Below are 27,047 nucleotides of genomic sequence, written 5' to 3'. Positions count from 1 at the left end.
GTTCAGTGATCCGGAGATCGTCTTGGGCCGTATTCATTAAATGCCTGAGTGCATCGGAGACTTGAGGGAGTCTCATGCATTAATGGCAGGTCGTGCCGAACGCCTGAGGAGATCTTATGCCTTGATGGCTTGGAGATAGTGGCAGGTCGCAAGCCGTAGGAGTTGTCAAGTCCCTTGGACTTTAGGCGGAGGTTGAACATTTGGTTAAGGCATCGGCTCGGCAAGGGTGCCGAGCCGAGCTGATCGCCCAATGGGGCGCCCTGTGGCGGGGCTGCTTTGAGTACTCCTGGTCGGCGCCCTTTAGGCGAGCACCTTCTAGCAGAGCGCCTCGGCGCTGTCTTTGGTCGGCACTTTCTAACCGAGCAGCTTATTTTGGTTGGGCACCTCTTGGCGCGCACTCTGGTCGGCGCCTTCTAGTCGAGCGCCTCCCTGGTCGGCATTCTTTGGCCGAGCAGCTTTCTGGTCGGCGATCTTTGGCCGAGCAGCTCTCCGTTCGGCACTCTTTGGCCGAGCAACTTTCCGGCTGGCGCTCTTCGGCCGAGCGCCTCCGTGAATGTATGGCTTGGGGTTCTTCCCCCAACACGATTTAAAATAAAACAAATGAAACCAGTCATCTATATTACTAGCAACTATAGTTGTATGCACACCCACCGGATTGAGCCTTTCTCAAACCTTCCAAATAAAGGCCATGCCATTACATGGAATTAAATTCAAGCTCCTTCTCGAAACTTCGAGTTCATGGATAAAAAAATAACAGCTATAAATTTCTAAGAAGTATATTTTCATGAATCCATCAACTTCTCTAAAATAAAATAAATAAAATCACCCATCTATATCACCAGCAAATACATCCATATGCATGCCCACCGGATTGAGTCTTTTCTCGAACCTTCCAAAACAACCAATAAGCAACATTAAATTGGAGCTCCTTCTCGAAACTTTGAGTTCATGAACGGGAAGCAAATGATAAACCTACGTTTAACCTATAAAAGGTCATGGAGGATTCAGAAGTTTATGAATTCAGTCATCAGCAAAGCCAAACATGTCTTCCCAATGCCTGTTGTGGGCATCAAAAAGCACAAAGCCATTAGAGAGGATCACTTTGATGTTCTTACTGTTTGTCCCATATCACCCATACCTAAAACCCATGTCGATCAACCTCACGCAGGCGTTCACTCCATTCTAGATGGGCTTTTTTTTAGGCACGGCTCTATCTATCAAAGGAGCGAGTATGCAGTAATGCTGCGAGCCAGAATCCTCTGAGATGCGTGTTTTGCATTAAACATTGTCTGCTTAGATGGACAACGCATCGCTTCTTACAGAGGATGTGAAATGAAGTGATTGGAGCCTGATGAGCGAGTAGGATTAGTGTTGGAGCTAGCCTCGTGCCACTACGTTGGTGGAACGTAGAAACACTACATTGGACTTAGATATATTTGCGTTCCAAAACTTACGTTAAAGGGAGAAATGTACGTTTCCCTGGCATTTCGCACATCGTTGCGTAAAGAAGAATTATTTCAACACTCACACGTTGTTGACCATTTAATAGAAAATCTCTCTCTCTCTCTCTCTCTCTCTCTCTCTCTCTCTCTCTCTCTCTCTTGCTTTTCTCATAGATTTATGTTTTTTTTTGTGTTATTTTGTCTTTCGTTCCTTCTATTTATTTTTAATAATAAAAAAAATGAGGACAATTACTGATGCTGCATAGCGCTGTGCTCTGTTGCTTTTCTCGTTTCACTGGCACCACTGTTTTGCACATTGTATGTGCATATGTGTATCACCCAAAAAACCAAAAAAAAGAAAAGAAAAAAAAGAAAGAACAGGAGGCTTGGACTTCATCCAAGTTGTTCGGGTTCGAAATACACAGATGTTGATTAAATCAGGGGACCGCATACCCCACGCCTGGATGGCTCTGTGTGGATATGCTTTTCTTCCATCAGTACTGAGGTGGCACTAGGGTGACGTACTCATACGTGGATGGTCCAGTGGAGTTTTCCACGAATTGGGGAAGGCACGCGAAAACTTGCAATCCGCATCGAACATTTTCTGGTGGAAGAAGGGCTAAGTGAGGGTTGCTACGTGGGTGAGGTTCTGCCCCTCCCCCTCCCCTCCTATTTTTGACCAAAAAAAAAGAGGAAGGGCAGAGCGAGATGATAGCTGCAAAGCGAGCATATAATAGGATTTATTCAAACTTTTTGGGAGCACTCTAGGATCTTTTTGGATGGGAGAGAGTGGCTTATCTGGTGCGCTCCGGTATCTATTATTTTTTGTTTTTTTTAACTGTATCCGTATCTGTAATGTACGATACATTCATTTTAGCCAAAAAAAAAATATTAGGAAGAAAAAAAATAAATTATCATATTTAAGAGAGATGGTTTCATAAAGTTCCATTACGTATAGAGATTATTTTTATTTTAAGAATGTATTTTATTAAAAATTAAGTCAACTCTGTTAAGAAATTTCAAAAAGTCGCAATTTCTAGGATAAAAAGAAAACAAGAATTCATTGCAGAGGAGATGGAAGATGTATAATATTAACTGCAGTATTAATTGCAGGTATAAAAAAGGCTATAAAGCTGTAGTATTAACTGCAGTATCAAAGATCAAATGGGAAACTTCCGAATTAGAATTCCGAGTAATTCTTTTGAAAGCCCTCAGGAACTCAAAACCAGAGAAAGGATCATCGAAAAAGAAGTCAAGATCTAAATTTAAGTGCAATTTGTATATGAGATGTACGGCTGCCAATATTTTTTCCTTTAATACTTAACGAAAAACTTGAAGCTAGTTAGATTGGAGACGAGCTTTGAAGGCCTCCCACGTCAAGTTCTTCTCTAGATATTCAATGTTGCAAGGATCAAATGGACCCTTGATAACATCGATGGATTGGATGACTGCCTTGCCTGGAAGAACACTCTTCGATGGGTCTGATGCAGTTCGGGAGCTTAAACAAGATGAGAACCCCTGCATGAGTCCAATATCCTACAATCATCAGCATCTTCCCTACCTTATTCAGCTCTAGGGGACACAAAATCATGATAAGGCCAAAGATTCACTGCATGAAAGCATCCACTTCAAGGATATGCAAGAGTGAAAACCAAAAACATCACCAATCATCAAGGTTGCTAACAAGTCCATGGGCATGATTTTATATTATCTAGAGTTGGGCCTACTAAAAGTTTGCATTTTCTCGGCCACAGCTTGACCATGTGTCATAGTCCTACACTGACTAATTAATAATGGCAACATGAGTTTATTAGCTTGGACCAGTCACCTACCGATTGTTAATTACAATGAAATAACAGTTAAAATTGGTTGTATAAGGTTACAAGCATAGAACTTTTTTTTTATAAAAAAAACATCTTATTCAATTATGATGGTATAACTCTATCGAAGCAATAGAAGCAAGAAATATGAGTAGTATGAATATATGTCCATATTATTTTATGATTATTAATAATATTTTTAAACCTATATATAGCACACCCACGAAATTTTCAATAAAATGTCCTGTACAATTATAGTGCAATGCTACCGTAGCTACTAAAAAAAATCACTCAGGTATCCTCCACCAATCACTTTGCTTCATTAAAGGAGCACTTGGAGATGCCAATTCAAAAGGAGAAATTCGAACACACCACACCAGTCGAGTGACCTTTTGAGTTACTAAAGCATTTTTCTTGATTTCGCTAACTTCATAAATTTATTTCTAGTCAATACCAAGGCCTACATCTGCTGCTACAGTGAGCTTTTCTTAAATCTTTCCCATAAATGTGATGATTCTAAGAGAATAAAACTAAAAAGAACTATCAGGCAAATCCCAATCCATTGAAGGAAGACACTATTATATCTACCTTAAAGATTAGCACCACCTCCTCTTCACCATCAACAGTGGCTCGCACCAAGAGGGCCTGATTTCTAGCCGACTGGCTGTAAGTTTCCAGCATTTCAATCTCTGAATTGCGCCCATAGTCCTCACCCTCCATCTCATCATCTTCATATCTTACTCTCCTTCTTGCATTGCATGAGCCACGCTCCGCCCTCCGGCACCGGTGCACCTCCGAAGGCCTTCGGTGCCGAAAACCGGCCATTGGCACCACCTTTTGGGCAGTAACGTTGTTCTGGTTCACCAGCAACAGGAGCCATGGGTGGTGCACTGGTGAGAGGGCAGCGTGGATGAGCATTGGTGGGAGGAGTTGGCGTTGGAGGCTGGGATGATGAATGGATAAGATCATGACGTGTGACGTGGGCTTCTCATTTTTTATCCGCATGAAACGTGTGGATCTCTACAAGCCTCCTCTCTCAAGTGGGAAGTATTGCTTCTACTTTGCTTTACGTGGTCCTATTGAAAGGACCTCTCATGCATCCTATCCTTGGAAAATTCCCCTTGTTGCTAAAATTTTGATAGATGATATCTGGGGTTTAGCCTCAAGTTCGCTCTCATTTTTCGGCCGGACTTCTACCATTCTATTTCCTAAGAAAAGAAAAAGAAAATAAAAAAAAATCTAAAAGATTTAAATGCAATGGACTCGAAAACATTCTAACCAACAAATAACCATCTTAGCTCGAAATTACCATCGGCCATATTCTCAAGAAAGAAAAAAAAAAAATTGAAAAAGGGCACATCGAACAAACCATGTACTATAAAATGGTTTTAAGACAACTTCATTCGAAATCATCAAAATTGTACACACTACAAATTCAAAAGATTTGAAAAAGATAGAAGCCAATTATTAATGTAATCAAAATGTGATATTTGGATTATAGTAATGCAGATATATTCAAAAAGTTGATGACAAAATTATTTGAAATAGTAATAATATGAAGATATATGGCTTTTAGTGTCTGCAAACAATGTCTATCAGATTGTGCTATCAATATAATCACATTAAACTATATTATTAAAAGAGAGATGCATATTTCTTTTTGGTAGAATGGCTGGCCTGCATGCAATGAGCTACACAATGGGTGGTAGAGCCCTCTTCCATAATCCCTCAAACCTTGGTAAAGATAATTAAGATTCAATCTTAGGTCACTTGGTTCAGTTGCCAGGGACTTGTATGGATTGTTGCAAGTAACGCAAGTTAACCTGCTCATATGTTGAAAAAAATAAGGGACCTCGAGCAATACACAGGTATTTTTGTCTCTTTTAAAGCACAAGTTAAAAATTTATTTAATACTAAAATTTAAATCTTTCATTCCGATGGGGGTGATGAATTCAAAAGCAATACTTTTAAGCATTTTTTGTCTTTACATGGCATAATGCACCAATTTTCTTGCCCCTATACTCTAGAACAAAATAGTGTTGTCAAAAAAAATATATCATCACATTGTTGAAATCGGACTTACACTTGCTCATGCATCTCTTCCTCCAAAATTCTGATTAGAAGCATTTTTTACTGTAATATATTTAATAAATCGAAGGCCTATTGTTTCTCATCGCAAAATTTTGCTATATGAGTAACTTTTTCAAAAATCACCGGACTATTCCCATTTACGAGTTTTCGATTGCTTATGTTTTTCTTGGCTTTGATTAGACAAGTCCAATAAACTAGAATATTGATCCATTAAATATTGTTTCTTAGGATATAGCACTGCTCGCAAAGGGTATAGATGCCTTAATTTAGTAAAAGAAAAAAAAATATATATCACGCCATGTCACCTTTGATGAACATATCTTTCGTTTTTCAAACATATCACCATTTTAATCAACCTCTCACAAACCCACTTCTGCTTTTGACTCTCTTTCTATGTGGTTACCTTAGCTTCTTACTCTTATTGATACTATTTGGGCTACTAATAATTATACATTCTCAGATCACCTTGTAGGTACAGTATATCAATCTTAGAATTCTTTCATGGCAACAACATCCAATTCAACCACTACACCACATGACCACCCAAGCATCCCAATTGAACCAAGTCCACCACCTCAACATAAGATCACCTCTCACCTTCCCTCCCCTGATTCTCTTTCACCACCATTACCGCCACCCCCCATCACCAAAGTTTCCTTCTATACCAACCAACCACTCAACCCACTACAGTGCACCCATCCCATGACCACCCGATCTCAATCGGGTATATTCAAGCACAAAATACTATACCATATCCGCCACCCTCTCCAAACCGCTCTTACTATGTCCTATTCTATTGAACCAACATATTACACGCAAGTCTTAAAAAGTCCGGAGTGGAGATATGTTATAGATCTTGAATTTACATCTCTTCAGAATCAACAAACTTGGACTCTTATTCCTTTTTAGTCCAACATGAACGTTGTTGGTTGCAAGTGGTTGTTTCAAAATAAACATAACCTAGATGGATTCATCAACAAATATAAACCTCACTTGGTTGCCAAAGACTTTCACCAACAACCTAGAGTTAATTTTATTGAGACATTGAGTCCCGTTGTTATGCATACTACAATTAGAATTATTCTCACAATAGCTTTGACTCATAATTAGCCACTCTATCAACTTGACGCAGAGTGTGCCTTTTTATATGGTGACCTTTAAGAAATGGTATTTATGTCTCAACCTTCTGGTTATATTGATCCATCAAAATTCACTCACATTTGTCATATACGCAAATCAATTTATGAACTCCAGCAAGCTCCTCGTGCTTGGTATGCAAAGTTTGGCTCAAAACTTGTGAAGTTGGGATTCGTTATTTGACAGTTAGATCCTTCATTATTTATGTATTATCATCGCAACATTACATTATATCTTCTCCTTTCTGTTGATGATATCATTATCACTAGCAATAATAACATTGCTCTTCGCAAGCTCATTATTGAACTTGCTAATTCATTTAAGATGAAGGATATGGGCTCATTATCATACTTTCTTAGCTTTCAAGTGGATCGGTCGAGTGATGAAATTTTCTACATCAATCCAAATACATTCCAGACTTGTTACAATGCACCAATATGCTTGGATGCAAACCATGCTCAAGTTCTTACTCAATTGAAAAGTTGGGCCATATGGTTAGCTCTCCTTTTGACGATCCTTCATTTTATCGGAGTATTGTTGGAGCCTTCTAATATGTAATTTAACATGACTAGACATTGCCTTTTTAGTCAAGCTAGTCTGTCAATTTTTACAACATTTAACGGAGTCTCATATGGTAGCAATCAAATGCATACTTTGATTTCTCAAAGGCACCATCACTTTTGGGTTTCAACTAAGAGCAGGCTCATTAAATCTCGTTGCTTACTTGGATGCAAATTGGGCCGACATCCCTATTGATAGACGAAACCAATAATTCGATCATGAAAATAGGAATTCTTGAACGGGAAAGAACCGTTGCGATGAAGGAGAAGAAATAACTCATCGATCGACCTTTTCTAGGAAGAATTGGTTTTTGACTTTGATGGAGATCAAATGGCTGTTTATGTCCCTTTATCTTTGGAAGCTCAAGCAGAGGCTTGCTTACTTATCATAGTTTGAAATTTTAGGATTTGTTCGAAATAGTTAATAACTTGATCCATAATAATGGGATCAGTTTCTTATTTGCTACTTTGTGACCTCTTTGGATCCATATCTATATCTCAACTGGATTGTGACGAAAGATTGAGGAGCAAGGAAGAATAAAAAAATGACTCAAATCATAGTCTAATTCATGATTTTATGGATCCGTTTGCCATTATATACTTATACAAAAATTTAGAATCCTTTTTTCTCGAGCCATATGAGGAGAAAACTGATGAGACCTTTCTGAATTGCTAAACCATGTTAGGTCAATATCGGGATGGAGTATCTAAATTGGCTATGTCAAGGAAGTGAAACAAGCATTCCTAGGTTGAGGTTAGTATAGGTTCGACCCTCAGTCAGGAGAAGCTCGACTAGAAAGAATTGAAGGAAAAATTTTGTGTTATATATGGTGATCTTCCTCCTCTGGTATTCTAATTTTATCTCTAATTTTTCATTAGTGAAATAAAGAGAAAAAGTGAATTATATACCTTCTCTTCCTTAATTAGTTGATATTTCGAGGAGGTCACCTGGAATGAAAGAACTTTATTTCTTGGAGAGCTAAAAAGCAAATAGTTGCTTGATCATCTACTAAAGCGGAGTATCGATGCCTTGCCCAAATTGCTGCTGAACTATAATGGTTATATTCTCTTATGCGTGAATTAGATATTCCTCTCTACTCTATTCTTTTAATATGGCGCGACAACATTTTTGCCATCTCTCTCATCTTTAATCCAGTTTTTCATGCAAGAACTAAACATATCGAGATCGACTATCACTATATCTGAGAATTGGTAGGTTGTAAGCTTTTGGATGTCAAATTCATCTCTTTTGCAGACCAAATCGCTGACATCTTCACCAAAAGTCTTTACTCCAATCGCATTCGGTTTTTATAGTCTAAGCTTTACATTCAACCAAATACTCAGTTTGAGGAAAATAATAATGTACCTTAAACTCTCTATTCAAATTTAATTTTCGAATTCAAATTATTATTATAATCTTCTATTTTTTTCTTTTCTATTTTTTTCTCTATTCACATTCAAATTAAAATTTTGAAATTGAATTACTGCTGTAATTTTCTCCTAATTTTTCATCTATAATTACTCTTGTATATTCTATATATATTCAATACAAACTCAAAGAAATCTCAACTAATCAAGTGAAATTTTAGCCATAAGATGCTATTTTTTTAAAATAATAATTAAAAAAAACAAATGGTAATACTAAAGAAGCAGCAACTCATACAAACAACCCTTAAGAATTAAAGGTAGTGTCCCATAATTTTTATTTTTAAGGGATTCCCACCAAACCATAGGGAACTTTAGATCTAAAACAGTTGCAAAATTTAATTCTTAAGGATAAATAGCTAGTACTGCTATTAGTTTAACATTTTCCAAAATAAGTAAACAGCCCCCCAAGAACAACTCTTCACCCACTTCACCTCCATTAATTATTCATCCTAAATTTGTAGCAAATCTATCCAAGACAGCACAACCCGGTCAAATCCAATCAATCAAACGTTACAAACCCATTATTGTAAAAATCTGCAGGTGAAAAAGGCAAAATATTAAAAGCAAATGCCCTAAAGACTTTCCTTCAATGTCTTAACTCCCCATGCACTTCCCAAGCGATAACTCACGAGGCAAAAATTAAAAAGAAGTGGCCAAAAGACCTCCATTAATTCCCTCCCTCGCAAAACATAACATTTAAAGTGCCAACCCATCTCTCCACCTTTACAAACTTTAAATACATCCTACATTTCCAAATTATCCAACCTCCATTACTCTTCCCCTTTAACATTGATTCCAAATTTATTACACGCCTATCCAGACAACACAATCCATCGAATCAGCTCACACTAACCACACTGAGTGGCCCAAACAAACTCTGGCCAAAAGTTGAAGGCAAGTTCCTCAGGACCTTCCATTTCTGCTGCTGCCCCTCAAACTATTGCATTTGGGTCCCTAGCAGTCCCTTGGCAAGGACTATATTGGTTATCACCAAAAGGACGAGGGCTTGTTTGGTTCGCTGGAAATAGTCTGAGGGAGAGCCCGGTAGTTCTCTCTCTGAAGTGGCTTCCGCCATCTTGGTGCCGAGGTGAGCTCCCGCTGGCCTTTAAATTAAGTCCAGATACATGTCTTTCCTTAAAAAAAAAAAAAAAAAAACTTTTCCCTTGTGACGTGAGTCTCGGCCACCGGTCCTAATTTTGGAAACGGGAAATCATCCAAAAGATTCAACCCCCTGTGCTGTTGCCCTCTCCCACTTCCATTCTGACCAGATATAAACTCTTCGTCGATCTTCTCGGAGGAAAAATATAAAAGAGAGAGACGCCAAAAGGACAGTTTTTGCTGCATTCTTTCTTCCTCTCTTTCTCTTCCCTCTTCGAGCCAGGCTTCGGCGATATCGAGAGGAGGCAATCCCGGGGGCGGCCGGAGGGAGGGGAGTTGGTTCTTGATCTCGCAGCGGATCCGTCCGGAATTGAGCCTTCTATTGGCTTCTCCGGCGGGTTCTTGTGGCGGAGGAGGGCTTCGGAGTGGGGATCTGGTGGGAGATCGGCGGGAAGGTCGGTGGAGCTTTGATCGGAGAGACCGGGGTTGGAGCGCTGGGAAGAGTTCTGGTGTGGGTTTGAGGTGGTTTATAGGTTTAAAGTTTTTTTTTAATAATTTTTTATTCTTCTTCTTTCTTTTTTTAAGAGGAGGGGGTGCGGAGATGGCGAAGGTGCAGCAGATGCCGCTGTCGAGCATGAGCATGGGGAACCTTTACGGGAGGTCGTCGTCCGAGGTGAAGGAGCCGATGCCGAAGGATTTCCCGATGGGGATGAGGGTTATTGTGGTGGACGACGACACCACCTGCTTGAAGGTTTTGGAGCGGATGCTTCTGGAATGCGGTTATAATGGTGAGCTTGTCTCGGTGCTTTTATTTCTGTGGGAAAGTTCGGTTCCTTCTTGTTTATTAGTGGTCTTTGATTTGGTTTGTTGTGAATTTGGAGTTATACGTTTTATTTTCCAAGTCTAGATGTTGTTCTATAATATCAGATTTTTGTTTTTATAATTTTTCAATATCATGCTAATCATTAAATTTTGACTCTTGGTCGTTTCTTGCTGTAAATTGTGCCGTGGTTGCTGGATATTGTCATTATGCAACTGTTTTTACTCCTTTGTTTTGCTGATAGACCTATGTACGATGATTGTTAGCCCATGATCATTTGTTTATGGGAAACATCAAACATGTATCTAGGTTTTACCTTGGTTCATTGAATTACATACTGATAAGAATTCAGAGTGTGTTTGAGTTCTTTAGTAAATCATTATAATTCCATGTTTTTCTTGTGCTGTTTAGAAATCATATTATATTTAAAAAGAAAATGTGTGTTTGTTTCTGCTATCGAAAATCAAATTTCCCTGGACGCGTGGCCTCTAAAATATAACTTCAGGTCTTCAACCTTTTTTTTTCCCTTTTTAAGGAGCCGATGACCTAACCTCTCTGTTTAACTATGTTTTTTGATCCCTCTCTTCAGCTATGCAACATCTCCATGTACTACATCTCAATATCAAAAATTCTGGAATTTTTGGAGTAAAGAAACAAGAATAGAGAATAAACTTTGAAAACCTCAAAGTGAAGCCAGAAAGCTTGCGAACATCAGTCTTTGATACCATGTTCGTAAACACTCATCTATAAGTTACCATCTACAACTAGCAAAATGTTATGAGACATACCTTTTTTAAGCATGACTGTTCTAGTAAAGTTTATGTTGAACTCCATACTGGAGTACCCTTCTAGTTATCGCTGGATCCTTGCTACTATCATATTTGCTGCCATTCATGGAGAAAGAAATTGCAGCTGTCATAACAAAATGCGGAAGCATTTGCTAATCATCACCACTTTCTTTGAGCTGACTTTTAGTAACAGGCTTTCTGCATAATCCAACTTTCCAATTATTGAACCAGTTTCAAATCCTTATCTACTGTTTTGTACATGTCAAGTTTCCATTCTCAGGCCTTACCTTTATCTTGAAGAGTCATGAATTTCTGATGTTTGATGTCAATCCATTGTTTGAAACATCGCTATAGATCCATTCCACAAATAATGTTTAGGTGTTAAACTAATTTTGTGTTGTTGTCTATTCAATTTATAGAATTTTTATTAAAGGGCTGTCTCATTACATGTAGTTGAAGCAAATGCAACTCAAATTATGGCAACTGGGTTTTGCTACATGTAAAAGATTATTTTTGCTGCAAAACTAATTCTAATAATACGGAAATTCAATCTGCAACCAAATAGATCCTTTACTTTTCTTAGAAAAAAATAATAATGACTTATAGTTATTAATCTAGTTTATGAACAAGTTATGTGGTTATGTTTTGACTATTTTGAAACCAGCTATAGACCAACTAAGATGACTGGTTGAATGATGAATTGACCAAAAACTGCTGCTCATACTACGAAAGTCATAAGTAGAAGTTGTCCATGGAAATTACTACTTAGGAAAGTTGTTTGTGGAAATAGACAAATAGCTATCAATAATTATGCATGGCAGCAACTACCAACGGGAACAACATATTAACTCCTCAACTAACAATTTATTTGGATAGGTAATGGAGAAAAAAGAGCACAAACTAGAGAGAAGAAAAAGAGAAGAAAAGGAAGTGAATGCCACTTCTGTTATTTGGATGTGAAAGGGGAAAACAATAGAGGAAACTTGATTTTTGTGGCAGAAAAGGAAATTACAAATTACACATAGGATGTTCCTTTCTCTTCTCTCCATGTCTCTCCACTATGATAGATTAAAATAGTGGGGCTGGAGAGATCTCTTTTTTTATGTTTCTCTTCTCTGTTCCAATCTCTCCTACCTTTGTAAACGGGGGACTCTTAACATTCTTGCCTTCCTTATTCTTCTTCTATCTCCAAGTCTCTCAACCCAAAGTTTTGAACCCAATGACTAGAATAAATTGCGATGGTGACCAAGCACCAGGTCTCGATTCGATTGTGGATCAACCATGGATCGGTCAACTAACCACCCTGGTCCCTTTCTTCCCTAATTAAGCAAGCACCTATGTGACCACCGCTTATTCTTATAGAGCCTCTCATTTCTCTCTTGGATATAGTTGCACAACCTAAAACTAGAACATGGGGTCATGTAACTTCTATCTTGGCCAAATTTAGTTGTGCAATCTTCATCTTGACTAGATTTGGCTATGCAACCTTTGTCTCAATAGTTTTGGTTGTGCGCCTTTGTTCCCAGTGGATTTGGTGATGTCACTTCCGCAAAGCTTTGGCCATGGTACCTCTTCCCCAACTGGATTTAGCCTTGTCGTTGCTGCATCAAACCAAAAGAGGAAGAGAACATACCTTCTTCCTAGACTCAGTGATGCCACCTCCATAGCTTTGCCACTGCTCCTTCCCTCCACTGCCTCCATCAAACCGACAGGATGGACCATCGGAGCATATGGTAGAGATTGGCATGGCTTGTGTTTCTTTGCTTCAAAGGAAGAGGGAAAAGGAAACCCTAGAATTTTTTGGGTTTGCGTAGCTCCAGGTCATCAAGTTTCCTGCCGACCTTCGTAGATCTTACCAAATTAAAAGCCAAAAAATTCTAGTTAACCTGTGTGAGTTGGTCAGGTTTCAGAACACTGACTTGAAGAAAGTGTAACTCTTTGAAGGCCTCTTTAAAAAATAATGTTGCAGCTCTTTCCCCCAGGCCCCTAAAATACTTCCTTGTCTTTATAATTCTAGGAGAATCCGATTCTCTTATCATAATATGAGAAAGAAAAACATTTTTTATGGTACCCAACTTCTATTAATAGTAGAATTTTAGAAAAAGTTGAAAAAAAATATGATGGTTCTCAACTTCGATCACATTAGTTGCTGCCATTGGGAGAATAAACTAGGTTGTTTATGTTGAACAACTCAAGTTGATGGACAAGTATGAACTTTGATACGTAAATGATAGCAATATTGTATGTACCATGAGTAATGCACATCTGCAGGCCATAGAATGACAAGAGGGGGATGGAGATTGTAAATCTTGTGGAGGCAAGGGTATTTAACAATCTATCATCAAAATCTTGAGTTTGATTGAAGAATTCATACTTGGTAAATCATTGATTGAACGAGCGATTAATGCAGTAACTATGATTGTAGAGATCGTCTATTTTAGTTACCCAATTGATGTTAAAGTTCAAAGGGAGGAATCTAGCCAATTTTCTTGTTGAAAATTCTAGCAATCTTAGGACTGTATGATATCACTTTTTTCCTATTTTTTATTTATAAAAGTAAAAACACAAAAATCTGATGTAAGAAAGATGCTTCATTCCCTTAATTTTATTTTTAAAAGTGAGTTACATAATTTATGGAAAAGTGAAAGTGGAAAGTTTTGCTTCCATTACCTTTGGGCCATGAAACCAACTCCTTATATCACGTGGCTCCCATCATTAATTTCTCTCTTCTCTTCTTCCCTACCTTCCCAAACCCTCCTTTCTGTCTCCTTTCCCTCCTCAACCGCCACCACCTTGCCGAGATTCCTGTCCTCCGGTGGCTCCATGACCAAGGTTTAGAATTGAGAGGTTTTAGATATACCGAGAGAGAGAGATAGCAAGAGAGAGTAATTGAAGCATCCTTAACCATGAAGCGGCCCCTCGAGCTCTCCAATCACAACCCCAACGACCTCTCTCCCTTCCCTCTCCGTCGCTACCACTGCTTCCATTGCCAAGCGCAACCCTGCACTCTCTATTATGCCCCCTTCCAGGCTCCACTGTCGATGCTGAAGCCCTTCCGAACAAAACCCTCTTTTGCTTCCTTTGTTTTGCCTATTGACAAACGAGGTCATCGGCAAGGGCGGCTTATCGTCCACTAGTTCTACGAGGAGACTAGCTCCAAGATTGGAGGACAAGACCTGGTGGGCTTCTAGGATTGTGTCATCATTGTCATTGCCAAGGCGCTACCGAAGAAACGACGAGAGGGTGATGAAGGAAATGATAAAGAGGTGGCGGAGCATGAGCCCTTCTCTCTGATTTTACAGCTCTTCCCAAGCGTCCCATCCAAATCGAGCCCTCTATGGCTCTGACAGCTTCAACACTTGCCAACAAAAAGAAAAATCGGGAAAAAATAGAAACCCTTCTCTGCCACCATACCTTCCTTTTGAAGCCTACTCTTTGGAACATCGACGCCCTGAACCAAAGCCTCCACCATGCCCAACGCTCTTGGCCCCTTGCTAATAAAGAAAAATTTAAAGAAAAAAATCTCCATCTTGCCCACTATATCTCCTTTCCGAAGTCTCCCCCTTTGAAACATGAACACCATTTAATTGAGCTCTCCGCTACTTCCAAACTCTCACTAGCAGAGAGAAACTTCAACGTTCGAGATCAATTTAGCAAATAGGCAATGGCTTGGCCGAGGTGCAAGATAAGGGTGGGTAGGCAGTGGCATGGTGGCATAGGGCAACAAGGGGCTAGGTTGCTAGGAATAGCGGTCTGGTGCTTGGCGTCGGTGGTCCCAGAAAAGGTCCTTTAAGAAGAGGGCATCTTTTTTTTTTTCTACTTTTTCTTCTCTGCCAGCAAGAGGTAGGGCATGACAAAGGGCTTGATTTGTGTTTCAAAGGTGGAGGTTTGGGAAGGAAGATATGGTTGGCAAGAAGCAGAGTTTTCATTTTCCTTTTTCTTCAAATTTTTCTCTAGTGGCTAGGATTGACGACGCTTGGTCAAGATATGAGAAGAGGGAAAGATTGTCAAGAAAATCGGACAAGATATCGGAGCTCTGATTAGGATTTTTGGGAAGGAACAAGTGCCACTTTGTTCATTTTGAATTTTCTGAAATTTTTGCTTACCAAAAATATTTTTCTATTTTTTGTTGCGAAAAAGTAAAAAATAATAAATCAGACATGTTTATATTGTCAGAAATTTTGAAAAAAAACAAAAAGAAAATTTTTGTTTTCAAATTTTTAAAAAAAGAGAAGTGACAGTGATGTCGAACACGGCTTTCAAAATTTGAAGTAAGTATGCTCGCTGTAAGACTTCTTCTAGGAAGGATTCTCGGTATCTTATTATGCATAATACTAAATGCCTAGCATATCAGTTTAGGCTTTTGGATGTTAGACCTCCGCATTTCTTTTCCCTAAGTAAGGAAAGGTGTCTTCGGCTGGCAAGAGGTCTAATAAGAAAAGAAGTCTTGGGTAAGGGGGGTACATGGCTTTTTTCCCACCGCCACCCACCCTTCTCTTTCCATTATTCTCTCTTAAATCAGTAACAATATTCGTGCTAGCAACTTCTAATTTTCTAATTCAATAATTAAACACTTATAGGAGGATCTTCTTAGGCTTAATAGTGGAAATTGGACGCTTTGTTGACATAACTAAGTCTAATCAAGGCCCGCAATTCGGTAATAGATACCATACCAATACATTACCCGTTTAGTACGGTACAAGTTGGTACAGTATGCACCCTGTCCATACTACTTTTCTTGCTTTTTATCGTACAATGCCTCATCATGGGTCAGTACATACCACGATACATCTCGGTATGCCTCGGCACGCCTTCGTATGGGGTCCGTATCGACCTGAACATGAGTTTCATACTGATTTCGATCTAGTACGGTATGGTACGCACTGTATCTGGCGGTTTAGGATGGTACGACAGTCCATGAGTCTAATCAAGTTAATACATTTATATCTATCTTGGTATATGATTATGATAAATATTAAGAATGAAATTTATTTTGTTGGAGTAATAGAATGGTACTTTCTTGCCAATGTTATATAGTCAATTTCATATATGCATTATCAAAGATTTTTTTTTAAAAAACCAAAATATTCATTTACTAAATTTGGGGAACAATGGAAAGTGGTGTAAATCCTAATTCCTTCACCTAACTGATAATTGATATTAGTGGAGAAACTTGAATAAAACCTTCTGAGAAAAGTAGTTAGGGGATAGAAATACACATTCTTATCACATTATAATTTAAAAATATTACCAAAACCCATATTGTAATTAATTGTATCATCTTGAGCTACATTACTAGGACCCTTCAGTTTACCAAAATATCTGCACATGTGACAGAGAAATGGATATGGGTTATGGGACCAAAGGAAGAGATTCTAAAATTAGAAGTATCCAATGCTTAGACACATAATGATACATGAAAGTTGTGCTTGAGTTCATGTAACATAAGATTTGAGATTAAAAAGAAAATGCTAATGAGACCAAATATTTTGAAACTGGACTACTTGTCAGCTTGATTTGATGGCTAGATCACAAGTCAACAATTCATTTGCTGGTTGATCAATTTATGATGTCATAAACAGGAAGAAATGTCAAAATTACTAAATATATTATTTATATGATGGAAATAATAAGGGTAAGGTCATTTATTGTTACAAAAATACACTTTAGGTAGAACTATATGGTATTTTAAGTAAAATTATTTTTGACAATTATAACTCTAAATAATTTGCAAAAAAGTCATGTCTACAATCCATGCTTATGCTTGACGATCAAGCAATGAAAACCTTTAAATGTCTTTTCCCTCTACAGTACCACAACTTTCCTGATAGAGAAGATCGAGATATATTTCTTCACCAGTTATCATGTTCCCTGAATATTAAAAAGAAAAGATAGAAATCTGAAGTGATCATACTAAAATTGAAACCTGGGAAGCTTTAAGAAAAGTAGATTTTTAAAAATAAAGTGCTAGGAAAATCAAGAGGTCATTTACCAAAAGACTAAATAGGATGAGAATGAGATCCCTCTCTTAAACCCCCACTCCATTTCCTTAACAGGGAAAACCCTATCCCAGTTGGCACCAATAGTTCATCATTTATCTCCCCAACATTGCTTAGAACTGTGCTAGATCCAACTTATAGCTAGGGGTTTCATCAATGTGGATGGAGTAATGCATAATGATCACAATATTCTTGACCCACTTCATTTTCTCAAGGATTGGATTGTTCATCCATAGTGCATGATATCTATGTTACATATTATGCTCGAAGTTTATTGGCATGATACAAGGGTGCGTCCCTTTATAATTGTCCATGTCCATGCAAACTCATATCTTTCCATATTGGCTTGTATCAATGTGTGTCGAAGTGACGAGGCATTGCTTTTGAGATGCATAGTTGTATGGGACTCCCCTTCCCTTTCCCCAAAAAAGGTCTAGAAAGCTTCCTCTTTTTCCCTTAAAAAGCAGTACATATACAATGTCTTACTAACATGGAAAAATATAGATTAGTTGGAATTATGCAATTAGTATGTTAAACAAAAATCAAGAAAGATATCTAGTATGATTTGTGATTTTAGAATTTTATAAATTAGTAAGTGGCTGTGTTCGTTTGTTTAGAATTTGCAATACACCATATAAATCGTGTAAGAATTAACATGTGCTTAAGAAAATTGAGTTCTACTTAAGGAAAAGCGTATAAAGCAATCTATTTTGTTGCAAAGGTTGTGTAACTTTTTGTGCTAGAACATGCCATGTGTTGGTATAGTACAACACAATAAGCATACATCATCAGCCTTTGACCAACTCAAGTGTGATATATGATCCTCTCTTTGATATTTGTTAGCAACTTTCAGGCATCTGTGGTACACAAGATTGAAAGCACATATAACCTTGATTTTGTGTGTGAGGACCTAGATGGATGTTATTGTGAATATTTAGTTTCCTTTTTTCCTTTTGATTTTTCTATAAAATCTTTGGTTTCCGTTTTTTTTCAAATTTCATCCTCTCATCATGCAAATCCATAGTTAGCGCCCAGCTTTCCAAGGGGGAATTTTCTTTCTTATCAAGTTCTTATAAATGATGCTTGGCCTTCCCAGCATGCCAGATCTTTTTTGTTTCGATTTCCATTCTCCACATGGCTATGGTTGAATATCACGACAGACAGCCAGATGTCTCTTGTTGCATATTAGCGGACAAGGATTTAAGTGTCGCATGCATGGGGTGTTCCAGCCAGTAGCCATCTTATGAGCACAAATCATAGGGATCGCAGTTTGCATCATATTGGCATCTCAATGCTTGTGTACTAAAACATGTGATCTTTTCTTATGTAGCAATCCAGGCACTCTTGAGCTGAAAGAGAAGGCTAGGGATGCCTCCTTTTAAGAGAAGGCTACTTAAGATGGGCTGCATGGAAGCCGTTATTTGGAGTCACATGGTTTGGATTAAGTGAACTATATGTGTGATGGTGATTGTCAGTAATCAGTACATGATAAGTTAATTTCTTTCTAGTTTCTTGGAGGAAATAAAATGAATTCAAGTAAAACTGTCGTGTTCTTTTCACTTGTGAGTAACTCCAACTTATAAATTACCAAAACTCATTTTATGTGAAACAAACTACAGGGAATCTGTGTGTAAAATATTTGAGGCCTTTTCCAAATGATGCTTGCAAAATCACTTCCTTGGTATGTTGGCATTTATGAGTCTTGTGCAAAATATAAACAATGTAACTTCTAAGAAAGCACTTCAATTATTTTGAAGTTCCTTTGATGTCTTTCAGATTTCATTATCTATGCTGATACCTTGCTTACAATCTTGTAGAGGGGAAATGATCTTTAGTTTACTTTCATAATCACTTAATTCTTTGGATGAGAGTAAGTAAAACTGAAGCACTTTCTTTTGGGCAGTCACAGCTTGTACTATGGCTACAAGAGCATTATCTATTCTGCGGGAGAGTAAGGGTGGTTTTGATGTGGTAATAAGTGATGTGCATATGCCTGACATGGATGGTTTCAAACTGCTTGAACTTATTGGTCTTGAAATGGATCTTCCTGTTATCAGTAAGTACTCTTCCTTTTATATGAAAGTTATCTCTTCTATTCTAGAAAAGTTACTAGTCTTGTTTATCGATTTGCAGTGATGTCGGCTGATATGAGAACCAGTATTGTGATGCAAGGAATTAAGCACGGAGCTTGTGATTATTTAGCTAAGCCTGTACGCATGGAAGAGCTGAAAAACATATGGCAGCATGTTGTTAGAAAGAAGTGGAAAGAAAACAGAGAAGCTGAACATTCAGATAGCTTTGAGGACACTGACCATAACAGACAAGTCATTGATGATGCTGAAAAAACTTCCTCAGGAAATGATGCAACTGATAGTATCTGCAAATCTCAGAAAAAGAGAAGAGATTGTAAAGAAGATGATGAAGGGGAACCAGACAATATGGATTCTTCATCAAAGAAACCACGTGTAGTGTGGTCTGTGGAACTTCATCAACAATTTGTCAATGCTGTAAACCAGCTTGGAGTGGACAGTGAGAACTACTTACAACCCTTTATTATCTTTGTATCTTACAACCCTTTATTATCCTTGTATCATTGCCTCATATTGTTTGAATTATGAGTTCCAAAGAAGTATTTAGTCATTATCTTTGGTTGCTTTGCTTACAATAATGATACTTAAGATTGACCTCATGAATATAAATTGGAGTTGTTAATCTATATTATACTGATGAATTTTGCTGAATTGTTTGCAGGGGCTGTCCCCAAGAGAATTCTTGACTTGATGGATGTTCCAGGTCTGACGAGAGAAAATGTTGCGAGCCATTTGCAGGTTTGACTTTGAGCTACATTTGAGTTTTCTTTTGAAGCAACTTATTGTTCTTCTTATCTTAGTTCCTCATTGTTTACCAATCGTCCATATAACTTTATGTTCTGGCTAGAAAATGTGAAATATACCATACTTCTTGTTCTTCTGTTGACCGGTTTATCAGAACAGCTCAGTTATCCTTGCTGTTGAAACTTCTGATCTCATAAAACTAACAGAGATCTTATTCTTTGCTCTTGTATGGATCAAAATGAGATAATTTACACCAGCTCTTTTTATCTGTAATTGGGATACTGTAATGGATGATTACCTGGATATTTACCATTTACTAAGATTAATGGTTAGTCTTCACATACTGAAGTTGTAAACCTTGTTTGTGTAATGTCTTGGGAAAGAATATATTATGCCATGGAGTATGTTGCCCATTAGTGAAATATTACCATAAAAAATTATTACAATTTAAGTAAACTTATGAGGAGGTTGGAACTCTATATTGTACTCTGTATAAATCTTTGTTCATCTAGATTTGAACCAAAACATTCAATTTTCAGACCAGAATATGAAAAACCAGAAGCTTTTATGCATCAGTTACAATGGTATTGTTGAAACTCGCTTGAACATGAATAACTCCTTTTGGTATTCTACGTATAAATTATTGAGAACTGAAAAAATGGAATCACATTTAAAGAAGCTTCTTGAAATTTTATTAGGTAATTTGTAACAAGCTTTTTAGCAAACCAAATTAAATAAACCCAATATGATGTTGTCAGGAATTAGAGTCATGAAAATTATATAGGTGGTTTGTTTTTATTTGTAGTCGGGGAGTTTGACTCAACTAAATATTTTACAAATTTCTCTTGAGCTTGAATGGGTTGCAAGTTGAAACCCATTGTAGTGATGTACTCATTCTATTTTTACAAAATAAAATGTACAACCTAAACCTGAAAAGTTTCTCGCAAGGTTTTGAATAACAGTTATTAATGTTCTATCAGATTATAGGAGGTAGACAAGTACCAATGGACAACCTGGCAGCTTATCACTAGGAGGGCAACCAAGAGTCAAGGTGGCCCAGAAACATTAAATTCATATAGCTAATAAATACCAGGAGAAATCTAAAAGAATAGTTGTAATCCGAAAAAGGAAAATGGTTTATCAAGTAAGATGTAATTTTGTCAATGGGAGGTAATGACTTGGCAACATCCAGTACTAATGCATAAATCAACCCCATCTTCCATATTCAGATATGCTACAAAACATCAAGGTGGGAGCCTTGAAGGCCAAGTGGGCCATTTTTTGGAACTTATAACAGATACTATGGTTGTTATTTAGTCATTATTCCATTATAATGGTCAGCATTTTCACTGTCAATTGAATAAATATTTATTTTTAAATCCAAATGTCCATATCTGCTGGAAGAAATTAATTTTTTTTATTTACTGAACAGCAACATAATTGAAAAACGGTTTAGTTTTTTTCATTATTATCAGTTACTTCTTGTTATAACAGCTAATAACAGCATAACAGATGCTATTTTTGCTATAGCAGTAAATAACAGTTCAAAGGGGCTGTTGTATTCTTTCTTTTTGAACTCTGGTTGTGCGTGTTGTAGTCACTCCTCCTCCTCGGAGGCTGTTGTATTCTTTGATTTCTTTCAATAAATTGGTGGCTCCAGCCCTCGTTTCACCTCAAAAAGAAGGCTCCATTATTTTGTGATATCAGCATTATTAAAGCCTTGGTTTCTCTAGTAAATCTCCCATCCAAATCTCTTTAGTGCTATGCTTGGGCAAAACATTTCAGTTGAAAGATCATAACATAATTAAAGGCATCTACCAAATTGTATGGTGCAAGGTGTCCTATACTAACATGGCAAGTGAGATCATTTCTGACTAGTTTACTGGCACCATAAATATCAACATGTTGAATATCGTGTTTGTAATGTTTCACTGAGGATACTTTCATGGTAAAGAAAACTAAGGTAACCCAGTTTTTATCCAAGTTCACATCAATTCAGCGACTGGATTTAGTATCAATTGAAGTGAGACATGAATTTGCTATGAATAGATGATTTATGTAACATAGCAAATTAATCTAACTCAAAGAGTTCAAAGGCTGAAGTATTTTATGCTCACAACATTATGAGTGATAAAGGAAATGATGATATATGAAATTCTAAAACACAAATCCTATGATAAAAGAAAAAATTGTGATATAAAAAACATGAAATGCAAAAAAAAACACTTTATTAGTTCTTGAAAAAGATTGATGGTTGTTAGAAACAATTGGTGCCAAGAAAAAGTTTATGGTGACTATTTGTTATAAAAACCCTCCAGACACCTATGATTACTATAAGGACCTTTAACAAAAGAAAAAAAAAATATTCCTTATCAATATATCAGCTCCTACACAGTATCAGCAGTCAGCTATATTAATGGCATTGCTGCTCGGGTTGATTAGTATGAGATATGAGAGATGCATAACCTTTCCAGTCTCTATTCAAACATGAATTACAGATGAAGGGATTCTAGCATAAGCATAGACTTGGAACTGAAAGGATGTCTTCATAATGGTTTTCTGAACTAGCGCACATAGGGTCTAGTTGAAAAGGTAATATGTGAAGTGTCAGAATTATGGGTCGCAAAAGCATAGCTAAGCTTTCAGGTGATTTTATATGTGGACATTCTGGAAGCATTTGCATATTCTAGTTTTCTTTAGAAATTTGTACTCTGAGTTCATATGCTGAAGTTCATCAACGAGTAAATTGAGATAAATGATGCAAAGTTGGTACATTCTGTTTTTTTTCCAGCAACGCTATAGCAAGAATCTTACTTATCTAGGAAGCTTTAAAAATTCTATTATGCCAATGAAAGATGCACCTTTTCTTCTTCAGTTACTCTATATCTATAGCAAAAGATGGAACAAACAGAAATAAAAGAGTTGCATTTATTTGGAACACTATGATTACAATCTTATGGTGAAGGTCTCTCTGAAAACATTATTAAGTGGAATATGGGTGGAAGAACACCTTAAGAGTATTGCTAACAAAACACATAATATTGCTCCTACTGAAGGGGTAAGATCTGAATATGTTACTTAAAATGCTACTGAAGATGTTCCTAATATTCAACAGCTTCTTTACCTTATATGCCTTCCACTTTCTTGATTTTCCTCCTGAAGGAAGATAATGCAGGACATTGTTATCGATATCATACATGACATGTGATTACTTTATAAAAGAAAGTAATGACTGTGGTCGAAAGAAGTTTTAGTAGCTAATCTAAGGGTTCCATAGCAGTTTCGTATACCATAACTGTCTTGGCCTGTACATGGTCCACCATAATATGTAGCAAATGATGGGCTGGTTGCATGAATCAGAGTTTGATTGTACTTAAAGAACTATGATAGTAAAAAAGAAAAGTATATTAAGAAAACTTAAAAATAAATGATACAGGAACATTATAGAACCATTAACATATTTCCTTTTGATTCCCTGTACATAGTCCATAATTATGTTTTTCAGTTTTTCCTTGTAGTTCATGTCTATAATTCTAATTTTCTAGTAAGTTGTTGAACTTGTGCAGAAATTCAGATTGTATCTGAAGAGACTGAGTTCAGCTCAACACCACACTGGACTTCCTATTTCATTGCCTGGCGCTGGCTCAAATGCAGAAGTGCCCTCACTTGGAAGCCTTGATTTCCAAACTTTGACTATCTCAGGTCAAATTCCTCCACAAACGTTGGCTGCTTGGCAAGATGAGCTCTTAGGCCGACCTGCTGGCAGCTTAGGAATGCCAGAAATGGACCAACCAATTCTTCCACAAGCCTCAATTCGGGGAGCTAAATCTGTTCCTGTGGAACATGGCATAGTGTTTGGTCAACCTCTGAGAAAATGCCAGGCCAACATGCCCAGACAGTTCCCTCAATCAAATGTAGCTGTTAGGGGCTTGTCTTCTGGTTTTCCTACTTGGTCCTCCAATAACCTTGGGGCAGTGGTCTCTGGCAGCAATCTTGGAGGGTTAAGTAGCACTCAGAATAGTAACTTGCTGGTCCCGATGTTACAGCAGGAACAACCTCATCCTGTGCTATCAGAATCCCATCGTGCAATGACTGTGCAACCATCTTGTCTAGTTCTTCCCTCTCAGGTGTCGAAGAGGTTTCAGGTAAGGGAGAAGGCTGTGCTCGTGGATCAGAACTCTGTAGTAGTGCCCTCTCAGTCATCGACTAGTTTACAAGCAGAGAATAATCCTACTCCTATGAATCAGACCTCTATATTTGCTCCCCCGAGGTCATCGGCCAGTATGCAGGCAGGTAATAATCTTAGTCTCATAGGTCTGAATTCATCATCGACCAGTTTCCAAGGTGGAAATGATCCTGGTCTCATAAATCAGAACTGCATGCTAGTCCCTCCGCAGCTGTTGACTAGTTTTCAGGAAGGGAGCGGTACTGCCCCACTTAGCTATAGCTCCAGATATAAGAACAGCAGTGCAATTGTGGACTACAGCCTACTCTCATCTCAGTCAAATAATGCACAACTGGGTCGGGCACAAGTCTCGGATGAAGGCTTTAAAGATATCACTGTACTAAATAAATACTCGATTCCTAAATCAATTTATTCGTCAGTGCCATCCTGTACTGATGTCAGCACTGGTTGGAGGGCACAGACCCCTGATGGGAATATTGGTCCTGTTAATCAATCACCTTGTCTCGTGCCTAATTTGATCAACGTTCAGGGTGCTGGTGCAGTGTCACAGACTTTGCCTAATCAGGGACAAGGGAGAAATCTTGGTTTGCCTAACTTGAGCAACATCCGGGGTGGTGAGACAATGTCACAGACTTTACCGGATCAAGGACAAGGGAGAAGTCTTGGTTTCATTGGTCAAGGTACTCGCATGCCCTGCCAGTTTGCTGTGGATGACATTAAATCTCCCACAAATGGCTCGGGTCCTGATGATGATAGAGACATATTGAACCAAGCTTTCTTTGGATTTAATGGTGATCCTTAAAGAGTGGAAACCCAATGAGTCCTCGTATTTCCAGCGACTTCATGAATGTTCTCTCTAAGTAGGTAATGTAACACCTCTCATGTGCTTTATCTCATTTTCTGTAAAAGTAGGAGATTGTACTGTGACTTTTGTCTTTTCTTCACTGATTTTACTTTTGATGTATTTACCTTGGTTTTGTTATTAGACTTTAAAATTGAAAGTGTATTTTGTTATTTGCTAACAAAATATTGACTGTTTATTCTGTTATAAAGATTGACTATTTATTTTTAAGTGGGTAAGATGGACCTAGTTAATTAAAAATTATAGATGTTTGTTCATTTAACTACATTTGATCTATGAACAGCCTTGACAGTATTTGTTGGTAGTAAAATGCATTCATGTTATTTTTAGTCTGTGAATCAGTTAATTTTCTTTAAATTTTTTTTTCTTTCACTGTTGTTGTGGATTAAGCATCAGTTATAGTAGTAACTCAGTGGCTGGGTGTTGTATTTCAACTTGTAAATCTCCATTTTATGCTTTTGCCTTGCAAAGATTAAAAGGGAAACCTCAACTTTCTCTGCGCCTCGGTAAAATTTTCATCATGTTTTATCTTTCCGTCGTAGAAGGTTTATCCAAATTCATGCTATTGGACATTCATATCATATACAAGGCTTAAGCTGTGTATGTTGGGGAAGTTCTAGTATATATTTGACTTGAATACCCAGGTTGTTGTGAGAGGAACTTTACCACACACATTTTGCTCTGTACGCGTAATCAAATGCCAAGTGGCACAGAACTAAAGGCATATTTTCTGTAATTCAGCCTTTAGATGTGCCTCTATATGTCTTTATCAAATTGGTTTACTATTAGATTGAGCAGTTCAGAATCTGTACACACGTGAACATGAAAATGGCAATGGTATTTTGCCTTTTCATGTAGGCTCCCTTCCCCCCCTATACATTGCTTGCACAATTCATTGTCTTGATCCTGCCTAAGACTGCATTTTTCATATTGCTTTGCTGGATCTATTCATGCCTGTGTACAACTACTTGGTTGGGAGAATGTTTTTTTAACACTAGGCCTTTTAATTGGTGGCTTGTTTTGTAGGGATGGAGCAGTAGAATTCTTCTGGAAATCCTAGGCAGCACTTCACATGCATTCTTCAGGATATCTGGTTCAGTCTTTCCCTCCCCGCTTCTTTCTTAACCTTTCTAACTGTCATTTGGGTTAGTCATCCTGCTCAGGTTCAAAAATCCTTATGGGATTTGGTGCTACCTGTCCTGTCCTGTCCTTGGAGGCTAGTGGGTTCTCAAATTATTGTTTAGCCGCATCTTTACCTGTTGCCCAAGTGTTGGGTGAATTGAAATATTACTTTCATTGAATTTTTACAGTTGTGGTGAAATTGAAGGAATAAGCCCCACTTGCGGCTGTGTTAATTGGTTTAATATGTTGATTTGGTAGAATAATCCAACTCCATCTCTATTCTTATTTTTATAACTGGAAGCCTAGTCTTGGTCGGTTTTAACAGTAATGTAATTATGGAGAATTGGTATTCATTGGTTTTAACCATCTTAGACCCCACCCAAAACATGCATGGTGAGAAACTTTATGGCTGAAAGTTTGTTGGCTTATAACCCAGGACTAACCTACCATGGGCCTCTGTGGTCTAATTTGGAGTAGAAAGGAAGAATGAAAGTAAAACTAGACCCAGAACTAGCGTAGATTCGGGCATGCATGGGAGGTTCACTGCCAATGTGTTCTAATTCGAAGTATGTTTGAGTCCCCCAAATCTTTGGGGATTGAGTCCAAAGCATGCTTCATCATCATGTGGAAATGAGATCCAATTTACACTCGGCGTCTGGCCGGTAGAGATGTCCAAGCTTTTTGTCTACAATTCTCAAATATACCTGGTTTTAACTTTCATTATGTATGGGACCATCATATCTGCAATAGAGAGATACCACTGTTAAGGCATTTCTATTAATATAGATTTGATATTGAAATAAAAACTATGAGTATAATTTACAAATAATGATGCAAAATAATTATACTAAATTCTGACA

The 27,047-nt window shown here is 37.7% G+C and overlaps 2 protein-coding genes across 5 annotated transcripts; one reads left to right on the top strand and one right to left on the bottom strand.

Annotated features, from left to right (window-relative positions):
- Positions 1 to 2,524: 2,524 nt before the first annotated feature.
- Positions 2,525 to 4,236, bottom strand: LOC103697684. The gene is made up of 2 exons (XM_008779595.3): positions 3,851 to 4,236; positions 2,525 to 2,960 (listed from the first exon to the last, which is right to left on the bottom strand). Exons 1-2 carry the CDS (start codon positions 4,229 to 4,231, stop codon positions 2,781 to 2,783), a joined length of 561 nt encoding a protein of 186 aa, XP_008777817.3. The 5' UTR covers positions 4,232 to 4,236; the 3' UTR covers positions 2,525 to 2,780.
- A 5,312-nt stretch (positions 4,237 to 9,548) lies between these two features.
- On the top strand, positions 9,549 to 26,481 carry LOC103695931 (two-component response regulator ORR21). 4 transcript variants are annotated; one of them, XM_039128959.1, is made up of 7 exons: positions 9,549 to 9,565; positions 10,162 to 10,364; positions 19,087 to 19,239; positions 19,317 to 19,712; positions 19,935 to 20,011; positions 23,584 to 25,067; positions 26,092 to 26,481. In XM_039128959.1, the coding sequence occupies exons 2-6, from the start codon at positions 10,178 to 10,180 to the stop codon at positions 25,003 to 25,005; spliced, it is 2,235 nt and encodes a 744-aa protein (XP_038984887.1). In that variant the 5' UTR covers positions 9,549 to 9,565; positions 10,162 to 10,177; the 3' UTR covers positions 25,006 to 25,067; positions 26,092 to 26,481. The 4 variants fall into 4 exon arrangements, with proteins under 4 accessions (XP_038984887.1, XP_038984888.1, XP_038984889.1 ...); XM_039128960.1 differs by lacking the exon at positions 9,549 to 9,565 and adding an exon at positions 9,620 to 10,085 and having other exon boundaries at positions 23,584 to 25,063; XM_039128961.1 differs by lacking the exon at positions 9,549 to 9,565 and adding an exon at positions 9,622 to 10,085 and having other exon boundaries at positions 19,093 to 19,239.
- The last annotated feature ends 566 nt before the right edge of the window (positions 26,482 to 27,047 follow it).

The sequence above is a fragment of the Phoenix dactylifera genome, chromosome 8 (assembly GCF_009389715.1).
Source record: "Phoenix dactylifera cultivar Barhee BC4 chromosome 8, palm_55x_up_171113_PBpolish2nd_filt_p, whole genome shotgun sequence".
In the NCBI taxonomy this organism is placed as follows: Eukaryota; Viridiplantae; Streptophyta; class Magnoliopsida; order Arecales; family Arecaceae; genus Phoenix; species Phoenix dactylifera.
Note: the sequence above shows the minus strand (reverse complement) of the source record. Positions and strands in the feature narration are given on the sequence as shown.

Bases quoted from the DNA above. Each gene is read 5' to 3' on its own strand.
- LOC103697684 (XM_008779595.3), bottom strand. From the start codon at position 4,231: ATGATCTTATCCATTCATCATCCCAGCCTCCAACGCCAACTCCTCCCA. The intron at 2,961-3,850 runs GTAGATATAATA...GGACTCATGCAG, and splicing joins AGGTGGTGCTAATCTTTAAG to GGGTTCTCATCTTGTTTAAG.
- LOC103695931 (XM_039128959.1), top strand. From the start codon at position 10,178: ATGGCGAAGGTGCAGCAGATGCCGCTGTCGAGCATGAGCATGGGGAAC. The intron at 19,240-19,316 runs GTAAGTACTCTT...ATCGATTTGCAG, and splicing joins AATGGATCTTCCTGTTATCA to TGATGTCGGCTGATATGAGA. The intron at 19,713-19,934 runs GTGAGAACTACT...AATTGTTTGCAG, and splicing joins AAACCAGCTTGGAGTGGACA to GGGCTGTCCCCAAGAGAATT.